We start from the raw sequence: 19,166 nt of genomic DNA on the forward strand, positions 1-19,166 counted from the left end.
CGAGCGCTTCGAGTGTGTTTGGGAAATGTTCCGCCCCTTCCCATAACCACCAGTTTAACACACTACTAACTAACTCAACCAGGCCCCGCCCCTTTATTCTGCGCATGAATTATTATAATGAGGAATATTGTGACGTGTTCGTTCCCGGAAGAAACTCAAGACTACAATGGAGGCGTTTCAGGAGTTCAGAAACACTGACACTGATATAGTTAAATGTCTTCATAAAGACACAGAACTCAGCACTGAACAAAAACTCAAACAGTGAGTGGATTCTAACCTCTGATTGGCCATTGCGTTTAAAAAAAATCATCAGATATGTCTGTAATTGGCTACATTGGTCAATGACGCACAGCAAGTTGTAAATAAAAACCTTTAATGCTTTCCAGACAGCAAACACAAATACACATTGGAGCGTTTGCCAATTATGTTTCGCCATTGTAAAAAGTGATGACTTCACTCAAAAAAAATTGAGGAAACCCGTTGCCTTAAAATTATTACGTAAATAAAACTACTAAGCAATGTGGTATTAAGTAATCCAAATTACTGTCATGTGGAATTGTCACATTTTTCCACTTAAGCATTAAGTTTATTTACTTGATTAATTTTAAGGCAACGGGTCCACTACATTTGTTTAAGTAAGTGAACTGAACACTTATCTGGCCCTTCCCCCGGGGCCCTAAGAGGCCGCTTACCTCGCTTATTGCTAACGTCCCCGCTGGATATAGAGAACAACTCCCTGTGGAGCGACTTTGTGTAACTTTGCAGACCACTTTCATGCTCAAACAGCAACATTGTAAAACATCATAATAGGTTGTCTTTATGTCAATGATGTAATTTAACCATAGAAAGGAGTTACAACTGCAAGCTCTCGTCCAGCATGGCCCGTTTGCACGTACTCTGGATGCTTCTCGGCCAGAACAACAGTCTCTCACATCGAAAGTTGGCCATGGCGCGCTGATTGCCTCATTCAGACAGTGGGCAAGGGTGAGGCATCATGGTGCCTCTGTCCTGATCCTTTATAAAAAGACATCAGCAGAACCGGTCCCAGTGGGGAATTACACAGACAGCTAGTGCAGAACTCAAAACAGAAAGCTTGCAGTGTTTTTGGGTACAAATTGGATGGAAGGCATTTTATCTGCCCTGTTGAGCTTGGCATGGAGTGTATCTGCCCATAATGTGTTTGCTGTGGAAATGCTGTATGAATGTGCTCACTGCAATTTGACACATGGTAAACTAGAAAATTTACAGCATTTTAACACAATGTACTGGCAGTTCTGAGAGGCGTCATGTGGCTGCCAAGGTATTTAGGCAAATGTGAAAGACGACATGCTGAACTTGGTTGTCGGTTTGTAATTCCAAACATAATAACTAAGTTAATCACAAGAAAACCAAACAGACAATCCTCTGCTGTCTCGGAGATATCCCACCAAATCACACAGAGACAAGATGGGGGACTTTATTTTTAGCAGAAAGGATCATTCTGAAGACTGTAAAAAACAAAGTAAAATAAATTGTATTACAGTTATTTATTTATCTTTATTTATTTACTTTCATGTATTTGTATTATATTTTATATTGTATTATATAGTATATTAATATATACATTTAATTAAAATCAATATATATGTAGTTAATCTGGTTCATTTAATTAATTAATTAATTTATTTTTTTGGCTAGTAGAAGTTCTGAATGGCCGGTAAATTAAAAATTTTGTAGCTAAATTGGTTGGTGAGTGAAAAAGTTAATTTCAAACCCCGTACATATATATATATATATATATATATATATATATATATATATATATATATATATATATATATATATATATATATATATATATATATATATATATATATATTATTTAAAAGTAATATATATTACTCAAAAATAATGCATTAAAAATAAAAAATATATAAAAAAAGTAAAAAATATATTCAAAAATAACATTCTTAAAGCATATATATATATATATATATATATATATATATATATATATATATATATATATATATATATATGAGCATTTTGATAAATATCCAATTTTCCCCTTCTTTCCCCCTGGATTTTCTGTTTTTGGCATATTTTTTGATGGGGACAAAACAATTTATTAGTTTTATCTGTAAAAGTGCATATAATTGTGCATGCAGAAAGAGAAAAGCATCAAAAAAGAGAAAACAGGCCAGAGATGACAGGCTCTTACGGACGGCCCGGCACAGACGGGGACTTGCTGCCTCGCTCATGGGATTGTGTTGTCACACTATTCAACGCTGTATAATTCAGAGGCCTCTTTTGTGCCTGTGCAAGTTGTTTTGTGGCCGAGCTGAGGGAGGGAAGAGGGGAGAAGAAAGGATACGAAAATAGAGTGACGGGAGGAAAGTGTGAGGGAGTAAGAGAAAGACTTCTGCATTGGTAGACAAGGCTATAAATAAGTCGTATAAGAGAAAACGATTAAAACCAGATATATCCACGCAAGCCTCGTGCTCTTAAACAGCTATTAGTGTGTCTGTGTGTATGTTGCTTGATGAGATGAGCAGAGGAACAGATCTGTAAATGACATGCCTGTGTCAAAACGCTGATACACAGAAAATCAGTCTTATAGACACAAGCCAGAGATCCATTCACACACACACGCACACACACTCTTCACTCAGTAATGCATTCTCCTCATGCATTTTAAGAGGAGTGCAGAACAAGATGGCTTCCTGCCAATGTCTGATGGTTAACATCTACGCTTTTAATATTCTTTTATCTCGACTGACTTTAAGTTTTGTTGAATTATTGACCCCATGAAATGGCCTGACTAGCACAGTTTTCTCTTGACATTTCCTGTTGACATATTTCCTCTTGACATATTTCCTGTTGACATATTTCCTGTTGAAAAGGTTGTCCATCTTTAAAAAAAAAAAACATTTTACGCTAGGGCTGGGCAATATGGCAAAACATATTATCACGGTATTTCTTTCCATATCATTCGTTACCAATATTTATCACAATATTCACTTACCATTAACAGGGAAGGAAATGGGGAAGGAAACCTTGAGACCATTGTGCATGGTGATACTTGTCAAAAATGCCAGATTACACTTTTAAAATTCAAGTCCCCCTGTGGTCAAAATCCAGCTTTTAATGTAGTTTATATGTCTACAGTATGTGTAACAAACCATGTGTAAATTCATAAGTCAGCACCATTGCTGAGAATTTTCTCCTTAAAACTGCAGTGAATCAAAGACAAAGAAATCAAAGATCTCAAAAACACGGTTTGAAAAGGCTAGACTGTCCCATTTGACAACACTCGGTTCCACCTTCGCAGATTTTGAGGGATACAGCCTCTGAATGGAAACCAGCTAATATCTATTTCATCCCAAGAGGTAATTAAAATGCACTGTGAACCTCGGGGTCAAGACCTTACCTATGCAGTTAGTGCTTTAAAGTGCCTCCATCACAAGGGAAATTGAACGTAAATTACACAGAGTTACTACTTCTTGAGGCCATAGCTGTTTTCCCCCTCTGATGGCATAATGTGGAACGATCTTTGACGCGCTACTATTAACCACTGGTTCAGGTTGCTTTCAGATTGATGAGAGTGAGGGAGGAGGTGAGCGGCTTTATATCGCCGTCTTCAGCAATTATACACAGGCCGTCCTGACAGACACACGGTTGGTACGAGGTGGAATGTGAGAAGCTGGATGAGGCCCAGACATGAGGCCCAGACGAGAGGCCGACACAAGGCCCTGACACGAGGCCCAGACAAGAGGCCCAGACAAGAGGCCCAGACATGAGGCCCAGACATGAGGCCCAGATGAGGCCCAGACACGAGGCCCAGACATGAGGCCCAGACAAGAGGCCCAGACATGAGGCCCAGACATGAGGCCCAGACATGAGGCCCAGACATGAGGCCCAGACATGAGGCCCAGACATGAGGCCCAGACGAGAGGCCCAGACAAGAGGCCCAGACAAGAGGCCCAGACAAGAGGCCCAGACATGAGGCCCAGACATGAGGCCCAGATGAGGCCCAGACACGAGGCCCAGACATGAGGCCCAGACAAGAGGCCCAGACATGAGGCCCAGACATGAGGCCCAGACATGAGGCCCAGACATGAGGCCCAGACATGAGGCCCAGACATGAGGCCCAGACAAGAGGCCCTGACACGAGGCCCAGACAAGAGGCCCAGACAAGAGGCCCAGACAAGAGGCCCAGACATGAGGCCCAGACATGAGGCCCAGATGAGGCCCAGACACGAGGCCCAGACACGAGGCCCAGACAAGAGGCCCAGACATGAGGCCCAGACATGAGGCCCAGACATGAGGCCCAGACATGAGGCCCAGACATGAGGCCCAGACGAGAGGCCGACACAAGGCCCTGACAAGAGGCCCAGACAAGAGGCCCAGACATGAGGCCCAGACATGAGGCCCAGATGAGGCCCAGACACGAGGCCCAGACATGAGGCCCAGACAAGAGGCCCAGACATGAGGCCCAGACATGAGGCCCAGACATGAGGCCCAGACATGAGGCCCAGACATGAGGCCCAGACAAGAGGCCCAGACAAGAGGCCCAGACATGAGGCCCAGACACAAGGCCCAGACACGAGGCCCAGACATGAGGCCCACACGAGGCCCAGACACGAGGCCCAGACACGAGGCCCAGACACGAGGCCCACACGAGGCCCAGACATGAGGCCCACACGAGGCCCACACGAGGCCCAGACACGAGGCCCACACGAGGCCCAGACACGAGGCCCACACGAGGCCCACACGAGGCCCAGACACGAGGCCCACACGAGGCCCAGGCACAAGGCCCACACGAGGCCCACACGAGGCCCAGACACGAGGCCCACACGAGGCCCACACGAGGCCCACACGAGGCCCAGACACGAGGCCCACACGAGGCCCAGACACAAGGCCCAGACACGAGGCCCAGACACGAGGCCCAGACATGAGGCCCAGACACAAGGCCCAGACACAAGGCCCAGACACGAGGTCCAGACACAAGGCCCAGACACGAGGCCCAGACACAAGGCCCAGACACGAGGCCCAGACACAAGGCCCAGACACGAGGTCCACACGAGGCCCAGACACAAGGCCCAGACACGAGGCCCACATGAGGCCCAGACACGAGGCCCAGACATGAGGCCCACACGAGGCCCAGACACAAGGCCCAGACACGAGGCCCAGACATGAGGCCCAGACACAAGGCCCAGACACGAGGCCCAGACACAAGGCCCAGACACGAGGCCCAGACACAAGGCCCAGACACGAGGCCCAGACACGAGGCCCACACGAGGCCCAGACACGAGGCCCAGACACGAGGCCCAGACACAAGGCCTAGACACGAGGCCCAGACACAAGGCCCAGACACGAGGTCCACACAAGGCCCAGACACAAGGCCCAGACACAAGGCCCAGACACAAGGCCCAGACACGAGGTCCACACAAGGCCCAGACACAAGGCCCAGACACGAGGTCCACACGAGGCCCAGACACAAGGCCCAGACACGAGGTCCACACAAGGCCCAGACACAAGGCCCAGACACGAGGCCCACATGAGGCCCAGACACGAGGCCCAGACACAAGGCCCAGACACGAGGCCCAGACATGAGGCCCAGACACGAGGCCCACACAAGGCCCAGACACAAGGCCCAGACACAAGGCCCAGACACAAGGCCCAGACACGAGGCCCAGACATGAGGCCCAGACACGAGGTCCACACAAGGCCCAGACACAAGGCCCAGACACAAGGCCCAGACACGAGGCCCAGACACAAGGCCCAGACACGAGGTCCACACAAGGCCCAGACACAAGGCCCAGACACGAGGCCCACATGAGGCCCAGACACGAGGCCCAGACACAAGGCCTAGACACGAGGCCCACATGAGGCCCAGACACGAGGCCCAGACACAAGGCCCAGACACGAGGCCCAGACATGAGGCCCAGACACGAGGTCCACACAAGGCCCAGACACAAGGCCCAGACACAAGGCCCAGACATGAGGCCCAGACACAAGGCCCAGACACGAGGTCCACACAAGGCCCAGACACAAGGCCCAGACACGAGGCCCACATGAGGCCCAGACACGAGGCCCAGACACAAGGCCCAGACACGAGGCCCAGACACAAGGCCCAGACACGAGGTCCACACAAGGCCCAGACACAAGGCCCAGACACGAGGCCCACATGAGGCCCAGACACGAGGCCCAGACATGATGCTGGCCGTTGTTCAGATGAGACCCAGAGGGGCTGAGGGTGTCACATCGTTTGTTGCTGAAAACCACTAAACCACAAAGCAGACATAATATCCAACCACATGCTGCTTAGTATGAGGCAACCGTTTGTTTCTTGTCCCTCCGTTAAAAACAGTTATTGGAAATCAGGACTTGATGATAACATAGAAAATGTCTCCAAACATGCTGATACTCTGCAAAGATTTTTTTAAAGGATTAGTTCAATCCCAAAATTCTGTTATCAGTTAATCACCTCTATGTCGTTCCAAACTCCTGTGAAACACAAAAAGAGAAATGTAAAGAATTCTGCTGGTGGCTTTTTTCCATGCAAACGCACTGAAGCTTCAAAAAGGCCTGCTTTCTCTGTTTTGTTGCATTTTTTTGCATGCACAATTGCATGTACTTTTATAGATAAAACTAACAAATGAGTTATCAGACCATTACTATGCCATTGTTTTATCCCCATCAAAAATTATGCCAAAAACAGAAAATCAAGGTGGAAAGAAGGGGAAAATTGTATTTTTGTCAACATGTTTTATAGTCTTATGCACCATTGAAGTATCATAAAAGTGGTGCACTGCAAAAAAATGATGTTCGTCCTCCTTTTGTCTTGTTTTCCGGTACAAATATGTAAACGCTGTAAACAAAATGACTTGAGATATTAAGTATTGTTTTCTGAAAATATCACTGTGCTTAAAACAAAAACAAATATCTTTCAGTGGAGTCAGAAAAAAATAATCAAGTTTTTCCTTTGAATTAATTTAATATTTCGGACTCCACTGACAGATATTTGTTTTTGTTTTAAACACAAATTCTCTTCATTTCTGATGCTTTTTCCCCCAGAAAACTGTGCTTAATGTCTTAAGTAATTCTGCTTCTCCAGTAAATGTATCTTGAGTTAAGAATTTTTAGATATTTTAAATGAAAAGCAAGTCAACATATTAAGCAAGAAAAATTTTTTTACAGTGTGTCGGGAACAGAGAAATTTTAGTTGATATATAATAAATGATTCAGTCATGTTAACAGCTCACTGGACGACAAGCTTATTGGCAAATAGCTTAGATCGCAGTGTGTTTCTAACACAATAATTTGGTTTGATTTCAAAATAATCCAAACAAGTCGTATGGACCACAAATACTGTTTCAAAGTCTATTTTCCCATGGGCATGAAAAGTTCAATTCTCCTTTTGTGTTTCACAGAAGAAAGCCATACAGGTTTAGAATGTAAAACCAAATTAATAAGTCATGTATGCTTGTGTTTTTATCATGTGTTTAATAATGTAATGAATTTCAACTTAAGTTATACAAAATTCAACTACTGTATGCAAGATTTTTTTTCAAATGACTTGAACAGAAAATTTGATTAAACTAAATTTAAGGCACCATCTGAACAGAACAGAATTGATAGATGAAGTGTCTCTTTGAGGTTTGAAAACAACTATAAACTATCTGACAGTTTAAGACCAGTTGAAGACCTCGGCTAAGCTTGCAGACCAATATATTGTTTTAATGGAGAACATAATGCAAGATTGGCGTCAAGATTGGAGATCATTAAAAAATATCAGTGAAAAAAAACCCTGATAAAACAAACTACTCCTCGAGTTCTGGCAGGGAGAGGCAAGACCTGTGGCTCGGATACAGCACAAGTGTTACAAAAACCTTCATGTGAGAATGATAAGAGAAAATATAACTCATCCAAATACTCTGCTTCACACACACACACATTTTTTATTTCCCGTTCTTTTTCGACTCTGTCCTCTGTGCTTTCCCACAGGGAGGGCAACATTAACGCTCATTACTTATCTCCCTCTCTTTATTCAACAGTTTTGCAGTTCGGCACAAGAGTCATCCATAGCACTCTTTCATCCACAAATCTGATGCTTTGATTTGATTTCATGGAAAAGCTGATGTATTTAAACACTATTAAAGCTGAAATATTGGCTAACAGGGACGGGAGAAGACTTCTCTCTTGGGTTTATTAGCGTCAGAAGGTTCTGATTATAATGAACGAGTGGATAAAATAGGAAAGGAAATATACAGATGTACTTTGTATCAATGTGTATTTAAGATATGATATGCGTTTAGGATTATCCTACATTTAGGACATTTCCAAACCTAACTGGAATATGGAAAAACATCTTGTGATTTCTGAAATCACGCACTTGCATTTCAAAATGTTATTGCATTTAATGTCAAATACTGAAAAGACTCAAGGTTAATCATACAAAGTTAAAAAGAAGAAAATCTCAAAGTACGGAGAAAAGAAAAAGTTCAGGGTTGAAAGATGTCCATGTCTATTTCTGGTTCAAAACAATTTGAGCAAAAGTTATATTTTAATAAAAAAATTAAAGTGATATTTTTTAATGCCAACAGTAACAGCGTTTTCCAAAGAAAATACTCCAGGGCAACGCAAATGCCAAAAAATACAACAAAATATTCAAATTTTTATTCAACACACATTCAGTGTGCCTGAGGAATTTCCCCCCCAAAAGCCCAACACACCTAACGTAAATAAAATGACAATTAAATTCACATTAATCCTAAAGCGAGCTGCACCAGAGGACGATTTATTAAAGTCACAGCCTGAAATCTGAGTGCATAAATACATTAAGCTGCCCACAGTGAGGCGGGAGAGAGTTTACAAAATTAGGAAGACGTTAAGTGGCGTATTGGTTTGAGTTTCGGGGTGTAGATTTCAGGAAGTTTCTCTGCTCTTTATCAAACAGACATGGCAGAGTGAGCTTAATGACCCAGATGAAATACGGCTTGGGGAAAATTGCTTCAAAAATAGCATGGATCATCAAGACAGACTAAATTATTTTTTGCTGAAAAAAATATTTGTTTAAAAAAAAAGGTGACGGCATGTATTGGTTTTAATTCACCCATTTTAAGGTGTTCACTTGTGGTTTCACCTCTCACAGGTATTAAAGAGGACGCTAGTGTGTAATTTTGCTGTTTGAGCCTGAAAAAGCTCTGCAAAGATCCGAGATAATTCTCTATATCAGTGTCAGTGTTTCTGAACTCCTGAAACGCCTCCACTGTAGTCTTGAGTTTCTTCCGGGAACGAACACGTCAGAATATTCCTCATTATAATAATTCATACGCAGAATAAAGGGGCGGGGCCTGGTTGAGTAGTAGTGTGTTAAACTGGTGGTTATGGTAAGGGGTGGGACATTTCCCAAACACACTCGATGCACACTCGACCAATCACAACACACTGCTCCAGCTGACCAATCAGAGCACAGTGTGCTTTTCAGAAGGAGGGGCTTCATAGAGACAGGAACTAAACAGAGCGTTACTGACAGACTGGGAAGAGAGGAGCCGCAACAATGGAGAATATGAGGAAAATAATCAACATTCAAGCAGGAAAACCTGTTCTAGTAGAGCCTGAAAACTACATCAAGACTTTAAAAATGTGTCTAATATGACCTCTTTAAAATTGAAGCAGTGACGTCTCTCTGTGGTGCTCAGATAAATGTGGCACGGTTGCGTGTAAAAGCTATGAAACAGGAAGGAAGAGCTTTTTGGTCAGTTAAATGAACGTTCATCCAGCTTGTTGCTTTTGGCTGCTTCTATCAGCAAAACAAACTCTGATACAAAGGAAGTCACCCTTAAAATAGCTCAGCCCTGCTTGGGCTTCATAGACACGCTGTGTGGCCGAGTGAGGGTTCAGTCTTCATGAATACCATCAGTGACGGAAACCCTCTCGAGCGTCGGGATTAACCTCTCCGCTTTACTCTAGTCGAGGGTCGAGCAGAACAATGGTGAATTTCACAGGGCCTGGGTTCGAATGTGTGCTTTAAATCTAAAGTGCTGCTTGGCAAGACGCACTATCCTCAGAAACATGAGCTCGGAAAAAGTTCTCTTTGAACACGGAGTGTGAAGATCCATCACTTCCAGTCCCCTGACGACTCGCACATGTGACATGGCAGAAGCTTGAGCTTTTTCCAAAACGGACCTCGAGCCCTACTGACAGACTGAATTCCTTTAAATAGGCCATTTATGCCCTTTTCAAAGTCTACTAGAGCAGGTTTTCCTGCTTGAATGTTGATTATTCTCCTCATATTCTCCATTGTTGCGGCTCCTCTCTTCCCAGTCTGTCAGTAACGCTCTGTTTACTTCCTGTCTCTATGAAGCCCCTCCTTCTGAAAAGCACACTGTGCTCTGATTGGTCGGCTGGATCAGTGTGTTGTGATTGGTCGAGCGATTTGAGTGTGTTTGGGAAATGTCCCGCCCCTTACCATAACCACCAGTTTAACACACTACTAACTAACTCAACCAGGCCCCGCCCCTTTATTCTGCGCATGAATTATTATAATGAGGAATATTGTGACGTGTTCGTTCCCGGAAGAAACTCAAGACTACAATGGAGGCGTTTCAGGAGTTCAGAAACACTGACACTGATTTGTTCCTTATAAATGTCTTTCCTGATCAACTTAATGCGTCCTTGCTGAATAAAAGAATTAATTTCTTTCAAAGCAAAGTCCTTTGACTTTGATTATATGAAGAAGAACGGCCAGAAGATTGTGTTTCACATAAGAAGGAAAGTCCTACGGGATTGGAATGACATGAGGTTGAGAAATGATTAGATATCCAAGAAACTGGATAATACCCTTAAAAGCATCCCTTCATGATACCCCTGATAGTTTAAGTATTTGAGATTAGCTAGCAACGTCCACAAGAGGCTAGTTTCCTGAAACTAATGATTAAAGATCACAGTCAATCCACAACAGTATCCATGCCTGCTTCTGGGATAATCCCTGGACAAACAGAAGCCACCTTTGACTGGACAGGAATGTTATCGGGATACGCTCTTCCCCCGTCCCAGATGAATTCCTCAGTAAACGAATGATCGACCCCACACAGACCCTCCACACCTCAGCAACACTCACTATCTGCAGTCTTTCATCAGCCGAGGCTCGAGCGCGATCGAGAAGCACTCCTCAGTCACGGCTCGCTGGATGAAGACAGATAGACCAGCGAAGACACTTCATCTTCTGTCGGATGAAATATGTTAAATGCATCCTCATGTTCCCCGAGCACAATTATCCTGAAGGAGAACGGCACCTCAATCCACTAGAGCACGCTTTTCGGCGACACTTTACAATCAGGTTTCATATGTTAGCATTAGTTAATGTAATAAGGCGAGACACCCCAGGTCAGTAGAGTAAAAAAATAATCTAATAAATATCACCATACTTCACCAGTTGATTGATTGCATTTATAATAGCAAAAAAATATGTTACTGTATGTTTAAATATGCAAATGAGGTGTTGTCTAATTTGCATACATTTGTAGAACAAAAAGTCGAATTTTCGCCATTTGTTTAGGAATAAAATGTTGTATAAAATCAGGAAAATTATATATGAACAAACCCCCATTGTAAAAACCTTCATAAAATAGATGAATATAAAACTGTAAAGTTTGGTGTGTGTAAGAGATTTCTGGCTCAATGTAGGAGGAAAAACTAATTTAGAGAAAACGGCCTTTAAAGATATATTGTGATTGAAATCTACGGATGCAAATAGATAAAGTGCTCTAAAAGATAGAGTTAAAAGTGTATTTTGGATGTTTTCTGTCCACTAGTCTGGAAAAACACTTCATGAGAAGCCAAAAAGCCCATAATCTCAAAATTGACAAATCTCGCCTTAACTAACACAAACTAACCATGAGCAATACATTTGTTGTTACAGTATTTATTAAAGTTTGTTAATGTTAGATCATAAAAATACAGCTGTATTTTGTTATTTGACAGCTAAATGTTAACCAATACAACCTTTGATTTGAATACTGTAATAGTAAATGTTGAAATTAACATTAACTAAGATTAATAAATGCTGTAGAAGTATTGTTCATCCTTAGTTCATGTTAACTATAGTTAAATAATGTTAACTAATGAACCATGTTACAAGCTTTTCTTCTTCTATACCCGTCCTGTTATATTTCAACGTGACTTAAGTAGAGCTACCGAACAAGACAACTTCTCTCTGCCATGATCTATTAACATCGTCTAATCGACGCTATGTTTTTTCCAGCATAAAGTACATCAGTGAGGAGGAAAAGTGGCATTACTAATGTTAGCAGATGTGCTTATACTCCTTTCACTATATTTTATGATAAGCCAGTTACTCACTGGTGTAGAATTCAGACTGTATGAACTGCCAGACGGCTTTCTTATGAACTCTGACACGCTAAAATGTTCAAGTACGTCTTTTGATAGCATGCGTGTCCTGGTAAAAAGGCTTTTTATTTTTCTTGCTTTCATGCTTTTGTTTTTTAACCATTGCAGCATAATATTATTTCAGCTGAAATGTAGCCAAAAGAGATTTCGTATTCATATAAGTGTCTGGAAATACTAATCTGGGGCTGTTCTACATCCATCAGCATAATTAAGTTGGACGGCGCAGCAAAATGAAGAAGAGAATGGAAATGCTGAGAAAAGCACGTGGGATTTGATCGTTTGGAAGGAACGCTTTAGATCAATTATGATTCCGTTCATGTTGCAGCCATAACTCCTGCTTAAAAACATCATGCTAGATTATTGTTTTAAAAAGGACTGGGCCACCCAATCTATCATTACACTGAGTCATCACGTCAATTCAACTACAATGAGCAGAGCATAAAACAGGTTACACTATATATATATAAATATATATATGTATATACACACGTACGTACATACATACATACATACACACCCTTCATTTAATCCATCATATTTTAAAAGAGCGTTTTGTTTTATGAAAATAACCAGATGGATTCTAATCTCAGAAACTCGCAAGTTCCCAATATTGATAAATGTGTGTTTTAGATATAGTTTGTTTGTCTAATAAAACTGACGAAGACAATGTTAGATTAGTTTGCCATGCCAAGAATCGTTTGCTTGTTTCTGTAGGTGTTTCTGCTTTAGAAGCAATTATCATTAATAATTTGTTGACTGGCCGGTCTAGTCAACCCATTATAATTGAACTATAATTATAATTATAGCGAAATAAAAATTAAATAACGTAGTAATTTAAATTATCATCAGCGTTTTATCAATTATACAGGAATGTATAAAATTACTACACAAATGCATGCAGCTATCTAAACAAATTACACTATTCTAAAATAAATAAATAATCTACAAGTGAGGTCCAAATGTCTGAAAGCACTAATGATAAAAAAGTTTTTAATTTTATCGTTTTTAATCATTTACATATTCATTTTAATAAATGGAATAACATTAATTTGGTCTCAGCTTTCTGGACATTTAATAAATATGATTATTACTGTTATTATTATGGTAACACTTTACAGTAAAGTTCATTAGTTAACATTAGTTAATGTATTAACTAACAATGAGCAATTCAGTATTTATTAATCTTTGTTAATGTTAGTTAATAATAATCCAGCTGTTCATTGTTTGTTCATGTTAGTTCACCTAATGTTCACAAATACAACCTTTGATTTTAATAACGTATTAGTAAATGTTGAAATTAATATTAACTAAGATTAATAAATGTTGTAGAAGTATTGTTCATTCTTAGTTCATGTTAACTAAGGTAGTTAACTAATGTTAACTAATGAACCTTATTGTATTATTAATATTATTATTATTCATTTATTTGTATAGTCCACATTACAATTTAGAGTGATCTGTTATCAAGTTATACATTTCAGAAATGTACATATACAAATCAGAGTTAGCTAAAAATGTATTAATTTAAACAATGTAATAATTGAAGCAGAAACAATGAGCTCATTGAAGTCATGAATACATGTTTGTTTACAAAAAGTGCTCATTATGTTTTAATCAAATATAGTCATTAGTCATTTAGTGTGTGTAAAAAGTTTTTGTTCCCATTAAAATAAAATTCCCATCAAAATAAAATTCCCATCAACTTTGCTTCAAGGTTATGAAAAACAAAAGCAAAACCCTCTCAATCATGTGTTACGGAGTGTTGAACAAGCTGACGCTTTTAGAAAGCATTAGACAGTGTTCTGTTCTCTGGCAGGACAGCTAAAGTTAAAGTTAAAGTTTAGCCCATGACTGAAGATCCTCCTCGCTCTTCCTTCAAACGCTCCCGGGGGTCCGGATGACTTCCGGCCGACTTCCGGTCATTAAAGAGACAGCGCATCGACTACCATCTGTGTGACTGACAGCTCGACGTGTGGAGTCCACCTGAACATCTGTGAAAGCCGCCAGACGCCGGTGGAGCGAGACACTCCCGAGCACAGCGACCGTGTTGATGTAAATCAGCTCTCTGACAGCTAAAGTGCCCAGCGTAAGGCTTTTAATAAGGCAGGTCTGTTATTGTAAAAGCTTGTTCTCTGCCTTGTTGCAAAACCCGCAGTGCAGTGACCATAAACTCGTCCTTACAATCTGCCATCTGAACATCGGCCAAGAGCGCAGCGCAGAGAAAACATCTGAGAAGCTTCACTGTTGTCTAAACAACTCTAGACGACGATCGAGCGGCCGAAGTGCTGAGCGTCAGGAAGAAGCGCTGATCCATGTCGGATTTACACTCGTAAACACTTCTGACGGATACACAGAACGATAGAACGATAGACAGAACGACAGAAAGACAGACGGATGGATAGACAGATTGACGGAACAATAGATGGAATGATAAACGACAGACAGACAGATGATAGATAGATAGATAGATAGATAGATAGATAGATAGATAGATAGATAGATAGATAGATAGATAGATAGATAGATAGATAGATAGATAGATAGATAGATAGATAGATAGATAGATAGATAGAACGATAGAACAATAGACAGATAGATGAATAGATAGACAGATTGACGGAACAATAGATGGAATGATAAACGACAGACAGACAGATGATAGATAGATAGATAGATAGATAGATGATAGATAGATAGATAGATAGATAGATAGATAGATAGATAGATAGATAGATAGATAGATAGATAGATAGATAGATAGATAGATAGATAGATAGATAGAACGATAGAACAATAGACAAATAGATGAATAGATAGACAGATTGACGGAACAATAGATGGAATGATAAACGACAGACAGACAGATGATAGATAGATAGATAGATAGATAGATAGATAGATAGATAGATAGATAGAACGATAGACAAAACGATAGAACAATAGACAGATAGATGAATAGATAGACAGATTGACGGAACAATAGATGGAATGATAGATAGATAGATAGATAGATAGATGATAGATAGATAGATAGATAGATAGATAGATAGATAGATAGATAGATAGATAGATAGATAGATAGATAGATAGATAGATAGATAGATAGATAGATAGATAGATAGAACGATAGAACAATAGATTGACGGAACAATAGATGGAATGATAAACGACAGACAGACAGATGATAGATAGATAGATAGATAGATAGATAGATAGATAGATAGATAGATAGATAGATAGATAGATAGAACGATAGACAAAACGATAGAACAATAGACAGATAGATGAATAGATAGACAGATTGACGGAACAATAGATGGAATGATAAACGACAGACAGACAGATGATAGATAGATAGATAGATAGATAGATAGATAGATAGATAGATAGATGATAGATAGATAGATAGATAGATAGATAGATAGATAGATAGATAGATAGATAGATAGATAGATAGATAGATAGATAGATAGATAGAACGATAGAACAATAGACAGATAGATGAATAGATAGACAGATTGACGGAACAATAGATGGAATGATAAACGACAGACAGACAGATGATAGATAGATAGATAGATAGATAGATAGATAGATAGATAGATAGATAGATAGATAGATAGATAGATAGATAGATAGATAGATAGATAGAACGATAGACAGAACGATAGAACAATAGACAGATAGATGAATAGATAGACAGATTGACGGAACAATAGATGGAATGATAGATAGATAGATAGATAGATAGATAGATAGATAGATAGATAGATAGATAGATAGATAGATAGATAGATAGATAGATAGATAGATAGATAGATAGATAGATAGATAGATAGATAGATAGATAGATAGATAGATAGATAGATAGATGCAATCTATATTTAAAAGTGCTATCTAAAATGTAATAAATCTTGAGGGTTAACATGTAAAAACATACTATTTTATTTTATTTTTCTTCAAAAAATAAGTAAAAATGTAAGCAGCAAATATCTGTGAGCTGTGCCTGTAATCGTCTCACCGCTGCTTTAGACTTTAGCTTTAGTTCTGACTCGCACACATCCAAAGTCTGAGTCTTCACACACCAAGCTCTACTCTTTACAAACACTATTAACACACACTCCTCTTCCCTCTCCATGAATATCAGAGTGTACTCGCGCGCACAGATGCCGATCCCTCACCTTCTGCAGCCACTGTGTGTAGTTCTCCATGACGTGCTCCAGCTGCTGGATCTTCTGGCTGGAGAACTCGTCCTCGGCTTGAGGAGCGTCTCGCTGGAGAGCGTTGGCGTTGTACGGCGTTCCCGTTTTAAACTCTCGACAAGCTCCCGCGTCGTTCTCCGGGAGGATGAAGGTGTAACTGCACTGTCCGTGTTGGATCCGGTGGTGTTTCCGACTGCTGTTGCTTCTCCCCGTGGAGCTTCTGAGTCCTTCCTCTGCTCCTCGTCTCTGATCGGCTCCTGCACAGTCTGAGAGAGCCAGCAGCGCTGCCAGACACACACACCGCCACACACACCACATGGCCGGAGCTGGAGGAGTGTGTTCAAGGGTTCGCTCGGGTCCTGTAGTCCGGAGTCAGGTGGAGTCAGTGCGAGGAGAGATGTTCACGTCTCTGGACCGGCGCCTGGAGGTCATTATTGATCCGGTCACCTGCTCAAAACACTCTAATAGTCACAGGTCTTGGGGAGAACTGAAGCTTTGAGAAACTGTGTGTGAGACGCAGTCATGAAGAACGCATGAAGATGTGGTCTGGAGCTGTCAGACCTCCCCTGGCGCTCTCTCTCTGTGTTTGCTCTGTGTGTGTGACCGTGCGACTCAATGACTTTGCTCTGGGTTTCTAGCATGCTCTGCGCCGGCCCCTCGCAGTGACTGGAGAGGAATGTGTGCGTGTACGTGTGTGTGTGTGAGAGAGAGAGAGAGAGAGAGAGAGAGAGAGAAAAGGAAAGTGAAGCGTAGCGGGACCCCAGCGAAGAGGATGTTCTCAGTGCTTGAGGATCGTTTTACAAGCGTACTGACCCTGTGTTTGTGTAGTAGCCCTGCCTCCTGTAACACACACACACGCACCCACACACGCACGCACACACACATACACACACACACATTTAGTGGACAGCAGATCAACTTTTACACTATATTTACACTATACACAATGAATTTGGTTGCATTAAAGGGATAGTTCACATGGAATTGTTATCATTTATGCATTCTCATGTTTTCCATAGTATTCCCCCCCCCCCCAATAAAACACAAAAAGAGAAGTTTAGCAGAAATGTCCATTGCCTTTAAATAAAAGTGAATTATGACCATAGCTGTGACCAAACACTCATTCTGAAAGGTTTTCTTTCTGAACTCATATAAAGCTAAGATGTGGCTTCAAAAGATGTGGAATATAGTACTGAGGTAACATGGATTGTTTTATACATATATATATATATATATATATATATATAGAGAGAGAGAGAGATAGAGAGAGAGAGAGAGAGTGCAGCATGAACATTTTTCAAAACTTTAATTTTGTGTTTTATAGAAGTCAGGTTTCAGTAAAAATAATTAAAAAATACTGTACAAAATAAATGATGGATGATTGCGTCGGTGGATAGAACGATACAAATATAGATAGAAAGATAAATAGACAGACAGACAGAGAGAGAGAGAGAGAGAGAGAGAGAGAGAGAGAGAGAGAGAGAGAGTAGACAGATGGATGGATGGATGGATGGATGGATAGAACAATACATATATAGATAGGAAGATAAATAGACAGACAGACAGAGAGAGAGAGAGAGAGAGAGAGAGAGAGTAGACAGATGGATGGATGGATGGATGGATGGATAGAACAATACATATAGATAGGAAGATAAATAGACAGACAGACTATGCTCCAATCAGAAACACAAGCCTGTAATTCACACCATCAACCTCTTGTTTCCATAAAAACAAACTGAATCCAGAACCGAGTCCAGAGCTGAGTTCAGAACCGAGTCTTCCAGAACTGAGTCTTCCAGAACTGATTCCAGAACTGTCCTAATGGAGGAGCTTCATCATCAGAGGAGAAGCGGAGCAGCCGTCGTTCATACTGACCCTGGATCAGCTTTCCCCATTCAGACTCCAACCAAGTATTGTGAGTTAAACACAAAGAGCTGCTCTCAAACCGCAAACCAACAGTTGGCAAGAGACTGTGCTTGGAGACAGGAGGTCAAAGGTCAAGTTCCAATTAAAGCCCCTCACCCCCTACTATGGCAACCTAGCTGGCAGATGAAGACTGAACGCTCTTTACTACACTGAGTATGAGACAATGACTCAGTAATCCTCCTCCTCCTCCTCTTCCTCGCGGCTGCAGGCGCCCCAAGATAACGAGCCCAGAATAACACTGAGTCGTCTTAACTTTAAACGCATGAGTAAACATTTCTATGAAATCTGACGCGACACCCCCGTATCTAAACTATAGGCATCTGTTTCAGAACCATATAAGCAGCTAAATAAATGAATTTCAGATTAGAATGATAACTGTTAAAAAAAATGAGCAAATATAGTACATTTAGAACTATTTTTATCTGGTGACCCAAAAATGGGTTGCAGACAGCAGAAAAACAAGGCCAAATATGACGGAAAAATAAGTAATATGCATCCTTAGTCAATTATTTTAAAACGTATTCATATATAATCATTATATAATAGTGTTATAATCATCGGCTATTTGACATTCATGGAAATATCAATAAACGTACCGTCTGATTGTCTAAAATGAAGCACTGATGAAGAAGAACTTTCCCA

General features: G+C 40.9%; 1 protein-coding gene across 3 annotated transcripts in view; it reads right to left on the reverse strand.

Moving 5' to 3' along the window:
- The window catches only part of angpt1 (angiopoietin 1), an 84,192-nt gene extending 66,823 nt beyond the window's left edge, over nucleotides 1-17,369 (reverse strand). For all 3 annotated transcript variants that reach the window (XR_014030984.1, XR_014030985.1, XM_081377056.1), the window contains exon 1: nucleotides 16,578-17,369. Coding sequence is in view for 1 of the 3 variants with exons in the window: in XM_081377056.1 (XP_081233182.1) it covers nucleotides 16,578-16,916 (339 nt within the window). In the remaining 2 variants the exon portion in view is untranslated. The remainder of the gene's footprint in view (nucleotides 1-16,577) is intronic.
- Nucleotides 17,370-19,166: the final 1,797 nt, after the last annotated feature.

This window comes from Scardinius erythrophthalmus, assembly GCF_964197995.2.
Source record: "Scardinius erythrophthalmus genome assembly, chromosome: 10".
NCBI lineage: Eukaryota > Metazoa > Chordata > Actinopteri > Cypriniformes > Leuciscidae > Scardinius > Scardinius erythrophthalmus.